The sequence below is a fragment of the Emys orbicularis genome, chromosome 8 (assembly GCF_028017835.1).
Source record: "Emys orbicularis isolate rEmyOrb1 chromosome 8, rEmyOrb1.hap1, whole genome shotgun sequence".
NCBI lineage: Eukaryota > Metazoa > Chordata > Testudines > Emydidae > Emys > Emys orbicularis.
In genome coordinates, this window is record NC_088690.1 from 59,456,902 (window position 1) to 59,470,256 (window position 13,355).

General features: G+C 49.8%; 1 protein-coding gene across 4 annotated transcripts in view; it reads left to right on the top strand.

Moving 5' to 3' along the window:
* ABL2 (ABL proto-oncogene 2, non-receptor tyrosine kinase) overlaps positions 1 to 8,951 on the top strand; it is an 85,159-nt gene extending 76,208 nt beyond the window's left edge. For 2 of the 4 annotated variants that reach the window (XM_065408868.1, XM_065408869.1), the window contains exons 10-12: positions 861 to 1,034; positions 7,249 to 7,485; positions 7,801 to 8,951. In XM_065408868.1, the coding sequence (XP_065264940.1) occupies positions 861 to 1,034; positions 7,249 to 7,485; positions 7,801 to 8,951 (1,562 nt within the window). Of the gene's footprint in view, positions 1 to 860; positions 1,035 to 7,248 lie in introns of all 4 variants that reach the window. The other 2 variants (XM_065408867.1, XM_065408866.1) reach the window with 2 other exon arrangements.
* Positions 8,952 to 13,355: the final 4,404 nt, after the last annotated feature.

The following is a 13,355-nucleotide window of genomic DNA, read 5'->3' on the forward strand; positions in this document are numbered from 1 at the left end:
CAAGCAGCAGCAGCAACGTCAATGGGAGAAGCTCTCCCGCCGACATAGTGCTGTCCACACAGGCGCTTAGGTCGGTGTCTCTTGCGTCGCTCAGGGGGGTGGCTTATTCACACCCCTGAGCAAGGTCAGTGTACCTTATGTGGCTCAGGGGGGTGGCGTATTCACATCCCTGAGCAACATAGTTATACTGACATAACCTGTAGTCTGGACAAGCCCGTAGTCTGAAACATAGTACACAGTATTAGACAGAAGAGGGGAGTACCTCTGCAGCTCCTAACCAGCTTTGAAATGAAATGTAAAGAAAGTTGATCCATCCGCTTCCCTAACGCAGAAAAAACACTCCTGTCTAAAATTCCCCAGTGATGGTTTAGAATAGGGGCAGTCAAACTTTGCCCAGACAAGAGGCAGCCTGGCAAGTTGCCAGGAGCTTTAAGCCTGCAAAGGTGCAGTGTCCTCCACCTTGAGCCCTGCAGCTTCCTCCTAGGTCAAGAGGGACTGCATTGTGGGACCCCGCTAGTCTTTGCGGGCTGCTTCTCCCTATTAAAGGTAGAGGTGGTCACTTTTTAGAACTTCTTGGTTAGCATTTGGGCCATGAGCAGATCTGTCTCAACTTCAAAGTATAAAATGTGAACTTTGTTGTTGTTGTTGTTGTTGCTGAATTTAAAAATGTAAACGAGTTACCTTGAGACCATCAGGAAATAACTAATCCTCTGCATCCTTGGACTCAGTAGAGCAAAATTACATTCACAGGCTTAATCCGTTGCTCTTCTCTCTGGTCCAGTGCCGGTTGTAAAAATGCAGACTCTCTCTCATTCCTGTGCTCTTCTTTGTTCCAACTATTCTCCTGGCTTTTCTTACAGAGGTGGCAGAGGAGCTTGGAAGAACAGCCTCCTCCTCATCCATAGTTCCCTACTTGCCCCGGTTACCCATGCTTCCCTCCAAGACTAGGACTCTGAAGAAACAGGCAGAGAATAAGGAGAATATTGAAGGAACACAAGATACTGTGGAGCATTCGGCTTCCAGCTCAGCACCAGGTATGGGCACAAGCATCAATGTGACCAGAATGCTGTGGGGCAGATCTTCAGCTGGTGTAAATTGTTATAGCTCTATTAAAGTCAAAGGAACTATGGATAGTTTATACCAGCTGAGCACCTGCCCTGTGAATTTTACCAGGATGTCTTGTAGATTTAATAACTCATCAAATAGACTCAACTGGTTCTTCCAGTGATTGCTCATGTGCATTCCACAGTAGGTGTGTGTGCTCGCCATGTGCACTGTGCCAAAAGTTTTTCCCCTAGCGACTCCTGGAGTGGCGCCACCATGGTGCGATATAAGGGGTGCTGGTGCTTCCCCCACCCTCAGTTCCTTCTTGCCGCCAGTGAAAGTGCTTCGGAACTGTTGTGCTCCAGCTCTCCGCTGTAGCTTTCCCTGTTTGGACTGTCATTTAGTTCGTAGTTAGTTAGTACCTGTAGATTTAAAAAAAAAAAAAAAAAAAAAAAAAAAAAGTTTTATATAGATAGAATAGAGAAGCGCGCCCAGGTCGGGGCATGCCCTGGGCTTTACGTCGTGCGACACTTGTAAACGGCCTATGCCCATAAGTGACCTGCACACTAGCTGCTTATGCTGTCTTGGGGAAACCCACGTCAGCGACTGCTGCAAAATTTGCAGATTGTTTAAGCCCCGGACTAAGAAGGAGCGGGATATACGGCTCCGAGCCATATTGATGGAGTCGGCCCTGACACCGCTACACCACTCTGAGTCAGCACCGAGCACTGTGGCATCAGTGCCTTCCACCAGCCGGCACCGCTTCCCATCCACGGCACACTCTAAGAAGACGAAGAAGCGATCTTCTCCATCAAGGCACCAGGGCAAGGCTGGAGGCAAGACTAGACCCGCGCTGGGCAGCTCTCGATCCCCCTCGGCCTCGCGGCCTCCGACTCAAGTAGAGCGGAGTAGCCCAGCCCACTCCAAGCCAACCTCCCTGGACACCAGTGGCCACATATGGGTGCCCTCCATGCCGTAGGCCCTGCAGGCGGCTCAAGACGTAATGTCTCTCCCGGTACCGGCTGCACTGATGCCAGTGGCTCCCCGGTCCAGAGGTAAGCCAGCACTCGGACCGCCACCGTCGCCATTCGGGCTGTACCGCTCACAGTCGAGGGAAGGTTCCCAACGCCGCTCTATGCAGAGTGACCACCTCGCTCGCAGCCTGCACCAGTCCCCGTCGACACCCGCCCAATTTTCTGGCTGGGTGCTGAGCAGTAGGGAATCGAGGCACCGCTCCACATTGAGGGAGCGCAGGCCTCGGGGTCAGAGCATGCCCCGCCGGGACTGGGACCAACGGCACCGGAGGTCGCCGACTCTGAGAAGCCACCGTAGCCCCTCGCGGTACCAACGTTGACACCACTCATGCTCTTCGTCCCGGTTGAGGTCCCCGGCACGGCACCGCTCCCGCAGCCCCAGGCGTAGATCGCCAGCAACCGGCCGTTGCGGATCCACCCGACGGAGCCATTCGCGGAGCAGCCGTTACAGATGGTACTCCCGCTCCTCTACACCGGACTCAAGGTCTTGAGCCCGGCACCACTCACGCCGCCGGTACTCGTCCCCATCCTGTGATAGCGGTCATTCATATGCCAGCCCAGCCTCCCCTCCGTCTGTGGTGGTGGCCTACCTCAGGCGTCGGGGGGTCCAAATCTTCTCCTACCTCGACGACTGGCTGGTCAAAGGCAGCTCCAGATCGCAGGTACAGGACCATGTAACACTCCTCCTGTCCACATGCACCACACTGGGGCTGCTGGTAAACAACACCAAATCCACATTGGTGCCGGTACAACAAATAGAGTTTATTGGCGCGATTCTCGACGCGACATCGGCCAGAGCTTCCCTCCTGCTGGACAGGTTCGAAACCTTGAGGGATCTCATCAGGGCGATCACGAGGTTTCCCGTGACAACTGCCAGGGCGTGCCTCCAACTCCTGGGTCACATGGCAACGTACACGGTACGCCACGCCAGACTCAGGATGCAGCCCCTTCAGCTCTGGCTGACCTCAATATTCTCCCAGTCCAGAGACAGGTTGGACAAAGTCCTTGCCATGCCCGAGTCCGTACTAGCCTCCCTCCTTTGGTGGTCCACTCCAGAGAACATGCTCCAAGGGGTCCCGTTCAGGAGCTGCTCCCCAAATATAGAGTTGGTGTCTGATGCGTCGGACTTGGGGTGGGGAGCCCACATGGGAAACCTCCAGACCCAAGGCCTGTGGTCTGCACAGGAACTAGCCCTGCACATAAATGTTAAACAACTCCGAGCGGTCCATCTGACCTGCGTGGCCTTTCGCTCGTGCCTTACGAGCAGCGTAGTCAGAGTTCTCACGGCCAACATGACTTCGATGTTCTACATCAACAGGCAAAGTGGGGCCTGCTCCTCAGCCCTCTGTCAGGAAACCCTCCGGCTGTGGGCTTCTGCATCGCCCACGATATCAACTTGGAAGCCCACCACTTACTGGGCATTTGGAACTCTCGAGCGGATCGCCTGAGCTGGGATTTCTCCTCCCAACACGAGTGGTCGCTACACCCGGAGGTAGCTCACATGATCTTCCCAACGTGGGGCACTCCCCAAGTGGACCTCTTCACGACCAGGCAGAACGGTTGGTGCCCCCGGTTCTGCTCCAGGAGGAGCCTGGGCAAGGGCGCGATTTCTGACGCCTTCCTTCTGTCCTGGTCAGGTCAGCTGCTACACCTCTACCCCGATATAACGCGGTCCTCGGGAGACAAAAAATCTCACCGCGTAATAGGTGAGACCACATTATATCGAACTTGCTTTGGCCCGCCCTGTTCCTTGTTCCCTGACCGCCCCCTCCAGAGACCCCTGTCCCTAATCACCCCCAGGACCCCACCCCCTACCCAACCCCCCTGCTCCCTGTCCCCTGACTGCTCCAACCCCTATCCACACCCCCCGCCCCCTGACAGGCACTCACTGGCAGCAGCGGGAAGCGGAGCAACATGGCCCCAGTCCGCTCCACTCCACCACCTCCCAGCGGCGGCACTCCGCTTCCCGCTGCTGGTGAGTGCGGGGAGGTTGGGGAAAGGACGTCCTCCGCACTCACCGGCGGCGGGAAGTGGAGCGATGTGGCCCCAGCCCACTCCGCTTTCCTTGCCCCAGCCCCAGCCGTGTCACTGGGGGTGGGGTTGGGGAAAGGTCTGCCTGTGGTGGGAAGCGGAGCGCCACGCTGGGAGCTGGCGGAGTGGAGCGGGCTGGGGCCGGGCTGCTCCGCATCCGCTGCTGCTGGTGAGTGCGGGGGGATCCCTCCCCCCAAGTCCCCTCCCCCATGCAACACGGCTGGGGCCGGGGTGAGGGAAGCGGAGTGGGCTACTCCCGGCCCCCCGTTAATCCCCCGGGCCACTCTGGGACTGCAGGGCCCCCAAAATTGCCCCCCCACAGCTCCTGCCTTCTAGACCCTGGGGGGGGAGCCCCTGATCACCCCCGAGACCTTCTGCCCCTTATCCAACCCCTCGGCCCCGGCCTGGCATCCTTAACATGCTGTTCAGAGCAGCTTGTCAGAGCTTTACCACGTTGTATGCAAACCCGTGTTATATCGGGTCGCATTATATCGGGGTAGAGGTGTATATGCTTTTCCCCCAATTACACTGATCAGCAAGGTCCTGGAAAAAATCAAGACGGACAAGGCTCGCGTCCTCATGATTGCCCCGGCATGGCCCAGGCAGCACTGGTACGGGACTCTTACGAACCTGTCCATTGCCCCCCCCATGGCTGCTGCCAACCTGCCCAGACCTTCTCTCTCAGGACCAAGGTCGCCTCCTCCACCCCAACCTTGCAGCCCTCCACCTCACGGCATGGTTGCTCAAAGGTTAGGCCAAGAGGAGAGGACCTCCACGTATCAGGCTTACCTGGCAAAATGGTCAAGGTTCTCTCGGTAGGCCGCCGATCATGGCGTCCCACCAGTGGCTGCCCCACTCCAGCTTATACTGAATTATCTCCTTCATCTCAAAGTGCATCTGGCAGCCATATTGGCCTTCCACCCGCCAGTCCAAGGCCACACAGTATTTTCTCATGCCATGACCAGTCGATTCCTTAAACGGCTCGGATCACCTCTTTCCTTATGTTAGGCCCCTGGTCCCATAGTGGGACATGAACTTGGTTCTGGCCAGGGTGACAGGGCCTCCATTTGAACCGCTTGCCACATGCTCCTGGTCCCACCTTTCATGGAAAGTAGCCTTTTTTGTGGCAATCACATCTGCTAGGAGGGTCTCGGCGCTCCGGGCCCTGACTTCCGAACCCCTGTTCACGCTATTTCATAAAGATACGGTCCAGCTCCACCCACAACCCTTCGTTCCTCCCCAAGGTGGTCTCCGCCTATCATATGAGCCAAGACATTTTCCTTCTGGTACTCTGTCCCAAGCCTCACACGTCTAGTGAGGAGCGCCGTCTCCACGTGCTAGATGTGAGACGGGCCCTGGCTTTTTACCTGGAACAAATAAAACCGTTCAGGAAGTCTTCACAGCTGTTCATCGCCACGGCCGAATGCATGAAGGGCCGGTCGATCTCCACTCAGCGGCTCTTCAGCTGGATCACTTCATGTATCCGTACTTGTTACAACCTGGCGGGAGGTCCCCCCCCCCCCCCGCCACCGATTGTGAGAGCGCACTCGACAAGGGCGCAAGCCTCGTCGGTCGCCTTTCTGGCTCACGTCCCTATTCAGGATATTTGTAGAGCTGCTACATGGTCCTTGGTCCACACGTTCACCTTGCATTATGCGATTGTCTCCCAGACCAGGGAAGACGCTGGGTTCAGCAGGGCTGTGCTCCATCCTGAGTGTCTGTGAACTCCTACCCACCTCCAACAGATATAGCTTGGAATCACCTACTGTGGAATGCACATGAACAATCACTCGAAGAAGAAAAGACAGTTACCTTTTCCGTAACTGGTATTCTTCGAGATTGTTGCTCATGTCCATTCCACGACCCACCCTCCTTCCCCACTGTCGGAGTTGTCTGGCAAGAAGGAACTGAGGGTAGGGCAAGCGTGCAGCGCCCCTTATACTGCACCATGGTGGCACCACTCCAGGGGTCGCTAGGGGCGCTCCCCTACGGGTAGTGCTAGGGGAAAAACTTCTGGCACCAGTGCACGCACACCTATTGTGGAATGGACATGAGTAACACATCTCGAACACCAGTCACGGAAAAGGTAACTGTCTTGTATGGTGGTGTAATTCAGTTTTTACCCTAAACTTGCTGTGCACTGTCAAGTTAAGGTAGGAAAGGAAAAAGTAATACAGCCGTGAGCATGTACAGGGCCAGTAAAGCTTGGCTGTGTTACTGTTCCTGGAGTAGTGAAGTGGAGTGATCAGATTGAGGGAACACTTGATTTCTTGGGAAAGCTGCAGGTGCTGAGAGACAGGAGGATTCCAATATGGAGAAAAGCAGCATGGCTCTTTTCTTCAGGAGTATGAAATGGTACAGAACAAGTTTGGGACTTTTTGTCACGGTCTGTGTGCAGAAATTGCTTGTTTTATTGTTAAGCAAATTAAGGTATTTCTAGCATTAATTAAAAGCAGGCCTGGTTTGGGCAGGTGCTGTGCAAGCTTCTCCACCTCATTCTAGGACTCAAAAACAGAGTTCAGTAATTGTTTCATGGTGGGAAGCAGCCTTTGTGGTGAGGACATATGCCCAGGAACTAGCTACAGAATTCCTCAGGTTTATTTCACTTGTGATTTCTGCCTGACTCAAAGCTTGATGGTCACTGTCATGACATGTTAGGGCATTTAATCAGGTATGCCACAGGGACTGGCTGTAGCCTCAGTTTTATTTTGGTAAATTCAACTTTTTTTCCTTTTAATTTCACATTTATTGCTGTATGAAAGAAAAATCTCCTGCTGTGTTTTGTCAGTTTTATATGTGAAGTCCAGTATCAAACAGTAAAATACAAAAACATTTTAAGCAGTTAAGGAAGGAAGAGAGAATAGGGACAGGGAAAGGAAAAGGAAAAAAATAGCAAGAAAATATAAGACAAGCAGATTCATCAATTTTATCCCAGATATTCTGTTAAGTGAACTTCTCGACTTATTTTAAATCATTTGCCAAAGAACACCAGATGTGCACAAAATTATATTTTTTTTCAGAAGAGAGCCCTGCAGATTTGGAACGTCTAAATGTTCCAGGCCTGATCAACCCATTCCAACCTGCAGGATGAGTTAGGGTTTTCATCAATTCTTTATTCACATCTGTTTGTTCTCTCTAGGGTTTATCAGAAGCACACAGCCAACAAGTGGATCTCCAGCACTGCCTCGCAAACAAAGGGACAAGTCCCCCAGCGGCCTCTTGGAAGATGCTAAAGAGACCACTTTCACCAGGGACAGAAAGGGTGGCTTTTTCAGCTCCTTTATGAAGAAGAGGAATGCCCCCACACCTCCAAAGCGTAGCAGTTCCTTCCGTGAGATGGAGAATCAGCCCCACAAGAAATATGAGCTCACGGGTAACTTTTCATCTGTTGCTTCCTTGCAGCATGTTGATGGATTTTCTTTTACTCCCACCCAGCAGGATGCAAGCCTGGCCCCAGCCAAGTGCTACAGTGGGGGCTTTGCACAGAGGAACTTCTACAGTGATGACAGTGGTGGTACCAGCAGTGGTGGGAGTGCAAGCACTGGTGGTGGGTGGTCAGGCATCACAGGTTTCTTTACACCACGCTTAATTAAAAAGACACTGGGTTTACGAGCAGGGAAACCCACGGGTGCCGAAGAAGCTTCAAAGCCTTTTCCAAGGTCAAATTCTACATCTTCCATGTCTTCGGGGCCTCCCGAGCAGGATAGGATGGCAATGACTCTTCCTAGAAATTGCCAGAGGTCAAAAATCCAGCTGGAAAGGACAGTGTCCACCTCCTCTCAGCCAGAGGAGAGCATAGGTAGATCCACTGACCTGCTTCCCAAAAGGCTTGAAGAAGGCCCTGCTCTGACCAGAGAGAGACCGAAAGCCAAACTCTTGCCAAGAGGTGCCACCGCTCTTCCAGTCAGAACCTCTTCAGGGGATTCAGCTGTTGCAGAGAAGGACTGTCCAGGTCTGGCAACAACCACCCCTAAGAGCAAAGAAAAAAACAGTGGTACACGGCAAGGAGCCCTAGAAGATGGAGAGAGACCAGGATGGTCTTCTCCAGCAAAGGCTGCAGCAATACTTCCAACCACTCATAACCACAAAGTGCCAGTCCTAATCTCACCCACTCTAAAACATACTCCAGCAGACGTGCAGCTTATTGGCACAGACTCTCAGGGTAATAAATTTAAGCTCTTATCTGAGCATCAGGTCACATCTTCCGGCGACAGGGACCGGCCCAGACGGGTAAAACCAAAGTGTGCCCCACCTCCACCACCAGTAATGAGGCTCCTGCAGCAGTCGCCCGTTTGCTCAGACACAGCAGAAGAGTTGAGCAACACCGCAGCAGTGCAGCATGGACTGGAAACAAGTGAAGGTGGTAAAAAGGCAGTGGTGGCACATGGTGGTGGAAAAGCTGGGAGGCCCATGATGCCGCCCCCTCAAGTGCCTCTGTCATCATCTTCCACCTCACCAGCGAAAATGGCCAATGGCACAGCGGGTGCTAAAGTGGCATTAAGAAAGACCAAACAGGCGGCTGAGAAAATCTCAGCGGACAAAATCAGCAAAGAGGCGCTGCTGGAGTGTGCAGACCTCCTCTCGAGTGCCATTGCCGAGCCAACGCCAAACAGCCAGCTGGTGGATACGGGGCACCAGCTGTTGGATTACTGCTCAGGCTATGTGGACTGCATCCCACAAACACGCAACAAATTTGCCTTCCGGGAAGCCGTGAGCAAACTGGAACTCAGCCTGCAGGAACTGCAGGTGTCCTCAACAGCTGCTAGTGTGCCCGGAGCAAACCCCGTCCTTAATAACTTATTGTCATGTGTCCAAGAAATCAGTGATGTGGTTCAAAGGTAGCTACTGTCAATCTGGGTAAAGGAAAAATTACACATGGAGGGGAAACTCTGTTCCTGTATTGATGCTTTCAAAAGGAAAGACTGATACTTGAGTGAGTTTTTGTGAAGTACCTCAGATCATTGAGTTCTCCTCACGTTTACAGTTTCATCTCAAAAATAGGGGGAGGGAGGGAGGAGACACTGGAGGAAGGGGTGTGTGTGAGAGATTGAAGCTGAAAGGGCAGAATCTCAAGAATTTTCCCTAACCAGCAAATCTGATCTACTTATGTCTGCAAGTGAGAGAAGTTCCTTGCTCTTGCCTGTAAGAGGCAGGAGAATGGATGGTGGGTTCTTTAGGTAGGGGTGGTTTCCATGTGCTATCCAGAGTCCTGGAGTGACTGCATGGCCAGCTGGCTGTACAGATCCTCCCCTTTCTGCACTAATGTATATTTTGGCCTCCAGAGATCACAAGGGAAAGGCAGTAGGGCACGGTTGGTACCTAATGCTGAGAATTCTGAGCCTGAGCCCCAGAGGGGGGAGAGTCTGTGTGTGGTTGTGGGGAAAGAGGTAACGCACTGATGGTGTTCAGAGCTGCTGGAAGTGGATGCACTAGCCCAGGTGGCATACTTCCACAGTACTGCTGCTGCTGTAGTAAGAACTGCAAAATGAGTTAATATATTAAACTAACCCCTTTCCCTCCCACCCACTTCATGCCATTACACATTTATATTTGAAGCATCAGGCATGCTGGGCAGATTTGCCACTGAGTACCTGCCCTGCCCCCCCTTCCCCCCCCCCCCCCCAAAACACAAACACACAGTCTTCACTTTGGTTGACTCTTAACCATTTCTGGTAGTCTAGCATGGGTGCTACCTGACAGTTGGTCACTTGTGAGTAGTTTGAGGCTGTTGCACAACTTACCAGTGTCTGTTGATAAACTGTAGCTTGTTTTTAACTTTGGTACAATGTTGGTTCCTTCTTCTGTGTGGTCACCTGGAGATGCACAGTTGCCAAGGCACTGCCTCCTGTCAATGCAAAATCTCACTGCTCTCTACATTCCTTTGTAGCATTGAAAGTGCTGACACTAATACAGCCATCTTGGGAACCAGCAATATAGCCTTACTGGCCCTGTAGTCCCACTGTGTAACAGCCTTCTCAGCATGTCTGACCCCCAACATAGCATTAGCTTTGTGGGAGTTGCTCCACAAGCCCTGGCCTTTCCAAGTCACTAGGCTGAATATATATGTAAGATGTCTCCACAGTCTTTTTTTTTAAATGCTAGAAATCCAACAGCATTTTGTGCTGTGGAACTTAGACAGTTCTTCCTACTATAGCACAGCAGAATGTGATGATGACACAACTGCTTTGTTTTATAGAGCACCAGTGTTTGTGTTGATATTCATCAGTTCTATAGTGGATTAAAAAGCTGCTGTCTAATGGGGTTACATGGTGACTGGGGTCAGTAATTGCCATAGGCCATATCCTGAGCTCCTCAGTGTTTTATTCAGCCTCCCATTGAAGCCCTTGGGAGCTTGCCTGAGGAAGAGCTTCACAATTGGGCCCAGTGTGTGTGGAAAAAGGCCTTGCCTGCTATTTGTGCTGTCACTTAAAAGGAGATAATGTGTGACCAAAGCACCACTGCAGGATGTCTCCAATACAGTATGCTCTGCTCTGGCAAGTGGTGGGTTTCACTTTTTCACAAATGCAAGTGACAGGCTGGTAATCACCACTTTGTTTTAAATGCACAATACACCACTTCCAGAGGCCGCCACAAATGGAGATGAGTGACTAGAACATGCTCAGAAACCTCCTCCTTTATTCTGTGTGTGCAGCATGCTTTCCAGTACCTTATGCAGGTGGATTTTGCATGGATGGGCAGCGGAGCTGGAGGACAGAAAAAGATCTTTAGCCTATTCCATATTGGTAGCAAATTATAGATTACTGAACACCTGATTTATTTCTCTCTCTAAAATTAAATGTCTATACCAAAGGGTCACTCTTTCAACATGTGTGTTGTGCACAGGGGTTAAAGATTATGATCAGCTCAGCACAGAGTTTGTATCAGTAGTGATTTCATTGAGGACAATATTGGATTAAACTAAAAACACCTTAATCACCAATCACACTACCAGTGTTGTCAATTGTTTTGTTTAATAATTGTTGATGTAATATATTTTTGATTGTTTTTCTAATTTAATTTTCACTCTATTGTCTGACTGTGAACTGCAAACAGTGTTAAACTTGATGTAAATAAGGTTTTGCCTGTCGTTCCACAAGTTTTGCCAATTTGCATTTTGTTTTAAATAAAAGTTGCAATATTTTATTGGCAAATAAACTTGAATACATGGTGCTTTTATTGGAGTGGTTCAACTTGCCTGGTTCTAAGCTAAAGATTGCTGCACTGAGCTTAAAAATTAACATCTCTGCAAACATGTAAAAAATAAACATTTAACTGAGCAGGTTTGCAAAGAACGTCAATATTTTATTAACCCCACTGAAATGGGATTGTTCCAGCCAGACTGCAGGGTTGCTGGGTAGTTACACACTTCCAGGCACTGTAGTTGTTTATGCCTGAGTTGCATAATATCACATGCTTATTTCTCAACTGTATAATATGCGAATTCCTTTCAGCCAATCTGAGAGCAAGGATTTGTCTCATCAGTTTTTCCAAACTTTTCTATAACTGAAGTTCTCTCTTGTGCTAGTTACTCAACCCCCTTTTATTTTTTTCCCCTTGGATCTGTTTTTAGCACCAGGGAGCATCTCAGCTTTTGATGGCCTACAACTGAATCTAAACCACTTATGTTTTCCCCTTTCATCTGAATTTAACCTAGATGAGAAAAATAGGAAGCTTTGATGATGAGGAGCTGACTTTCTTTTGGTCTTAATTCATGACCAACTAATGGTTTATGATGTTTTTATGGGGTTTATTCTTTTGGATAATATTTTTTGAAGTCTTGCGTACGCTGAAGTGAAAGCAAGTAGGGAGCTGGTGATAGATGGTAAACTCCTTGGCTAGCATGGAGATGGTCAAGTAGAGTTTGTGTAAGTACTCTTATACCTATAACTTAGTATACAGTTAATTACAGAAGTGTAGTGGTGAGGTGTAGCGAGGAAGAATGAGAGCACTATACTGTTTTGACACAGTGAAAGCTGGTCTGCTCTAACAGAGTCAATAAATATATATCACTCCGCCAAAAAAAAAAACAGTAAAGAACCATGTAGCCCATTTATCTTCACAGTACCATAGCTGTGCATGGTCATTTACTAGTAACTAGAAGCCAATGTGCCAGGAGGGAATACGAACTCAAAATCCACTTCAGTGGCAATTAGACAAAATGTGCCTGGTCAGACTCTTTCTAAAGTGAGGGCACTGGCTGACTAGTAACCATTGGCACAGTTTAAAGCCTACAATAGATCAAAGATCCACAAGTACAACATCCAGGCAGCTGAACTCTGTCCTCAGTAAAACTGTTGGAAATGGGTGATGACCCTGTTGATTGCATTGGCCTCATTAGCACTACAAAAGTAATTCTCCTCTGATAGTCACCCCTTCTTATCAACTATTGAGAATAGGCCACTTCCACCTTAATTGAATTAGCCTCATTAGCACTGACCCACCCCTGACTTGGTAAGACAACTCCTATCTTTTCATGTGCTGTAATATTCATACTGCTTTCTGTATTTTTCACTCTATACCTCTGATGAAGTGGGTTTTAACCCACAAAAGCTTATGCCCAAATAAATTTGTTAGTCTCTAAGGTGCCACAAGACCTTGTTGTGGTAGCTGTGATACAGACTAACACAGCTACCACTCTGAAATCTGTCCTCAGTGTCTGCTGTTCCACCTCATCTTCACTTTTTGACCTACAGATCATAGAGTAAGTGATTATTCATCTTATTCCACTGTATTTAGTGTTAACATTTTAGGGCTGCTTTTTTTTTTTAAATCATTTGGCAGGTACCCCAGACAGCAAACAGTCCCTCTTGTAGTAATACTATCTCTGGCCAAAAGCCAGAGTGTGTAACAGCAAAATCCTAGCTAGTCTATGAAATAGTAATCAAATGGCAGAGTTCTCCTTCACAGCCACTACTCTCCAACCTTTGCTCTAGACAAGGACAAAGACAAGCCACTCTGGTCCTCCTGCTTTATCAGAGCAGTCAAGAGGCCAAGTTGCTGCAATTGGGAGCTCCCTTAAGTGAATGCTGCAGAAGTATGAGGAAGCTGAGCATGAGGAGTGTGCATAGCAAGAGCTGCCTCAGTGAGGGGAAGATGCTGGCTCATATCACCAAATGCTATCCCTGACAGAAGTTCTGGGCTGTAGTGGAGACATATTCATAAACTTGGAATTGCAGACATACTGTTACCTTGCTGTCTAGTGGGGGGAAGGGTTGGCATGGCTAAAGTGAACATCTCTTCACAGCA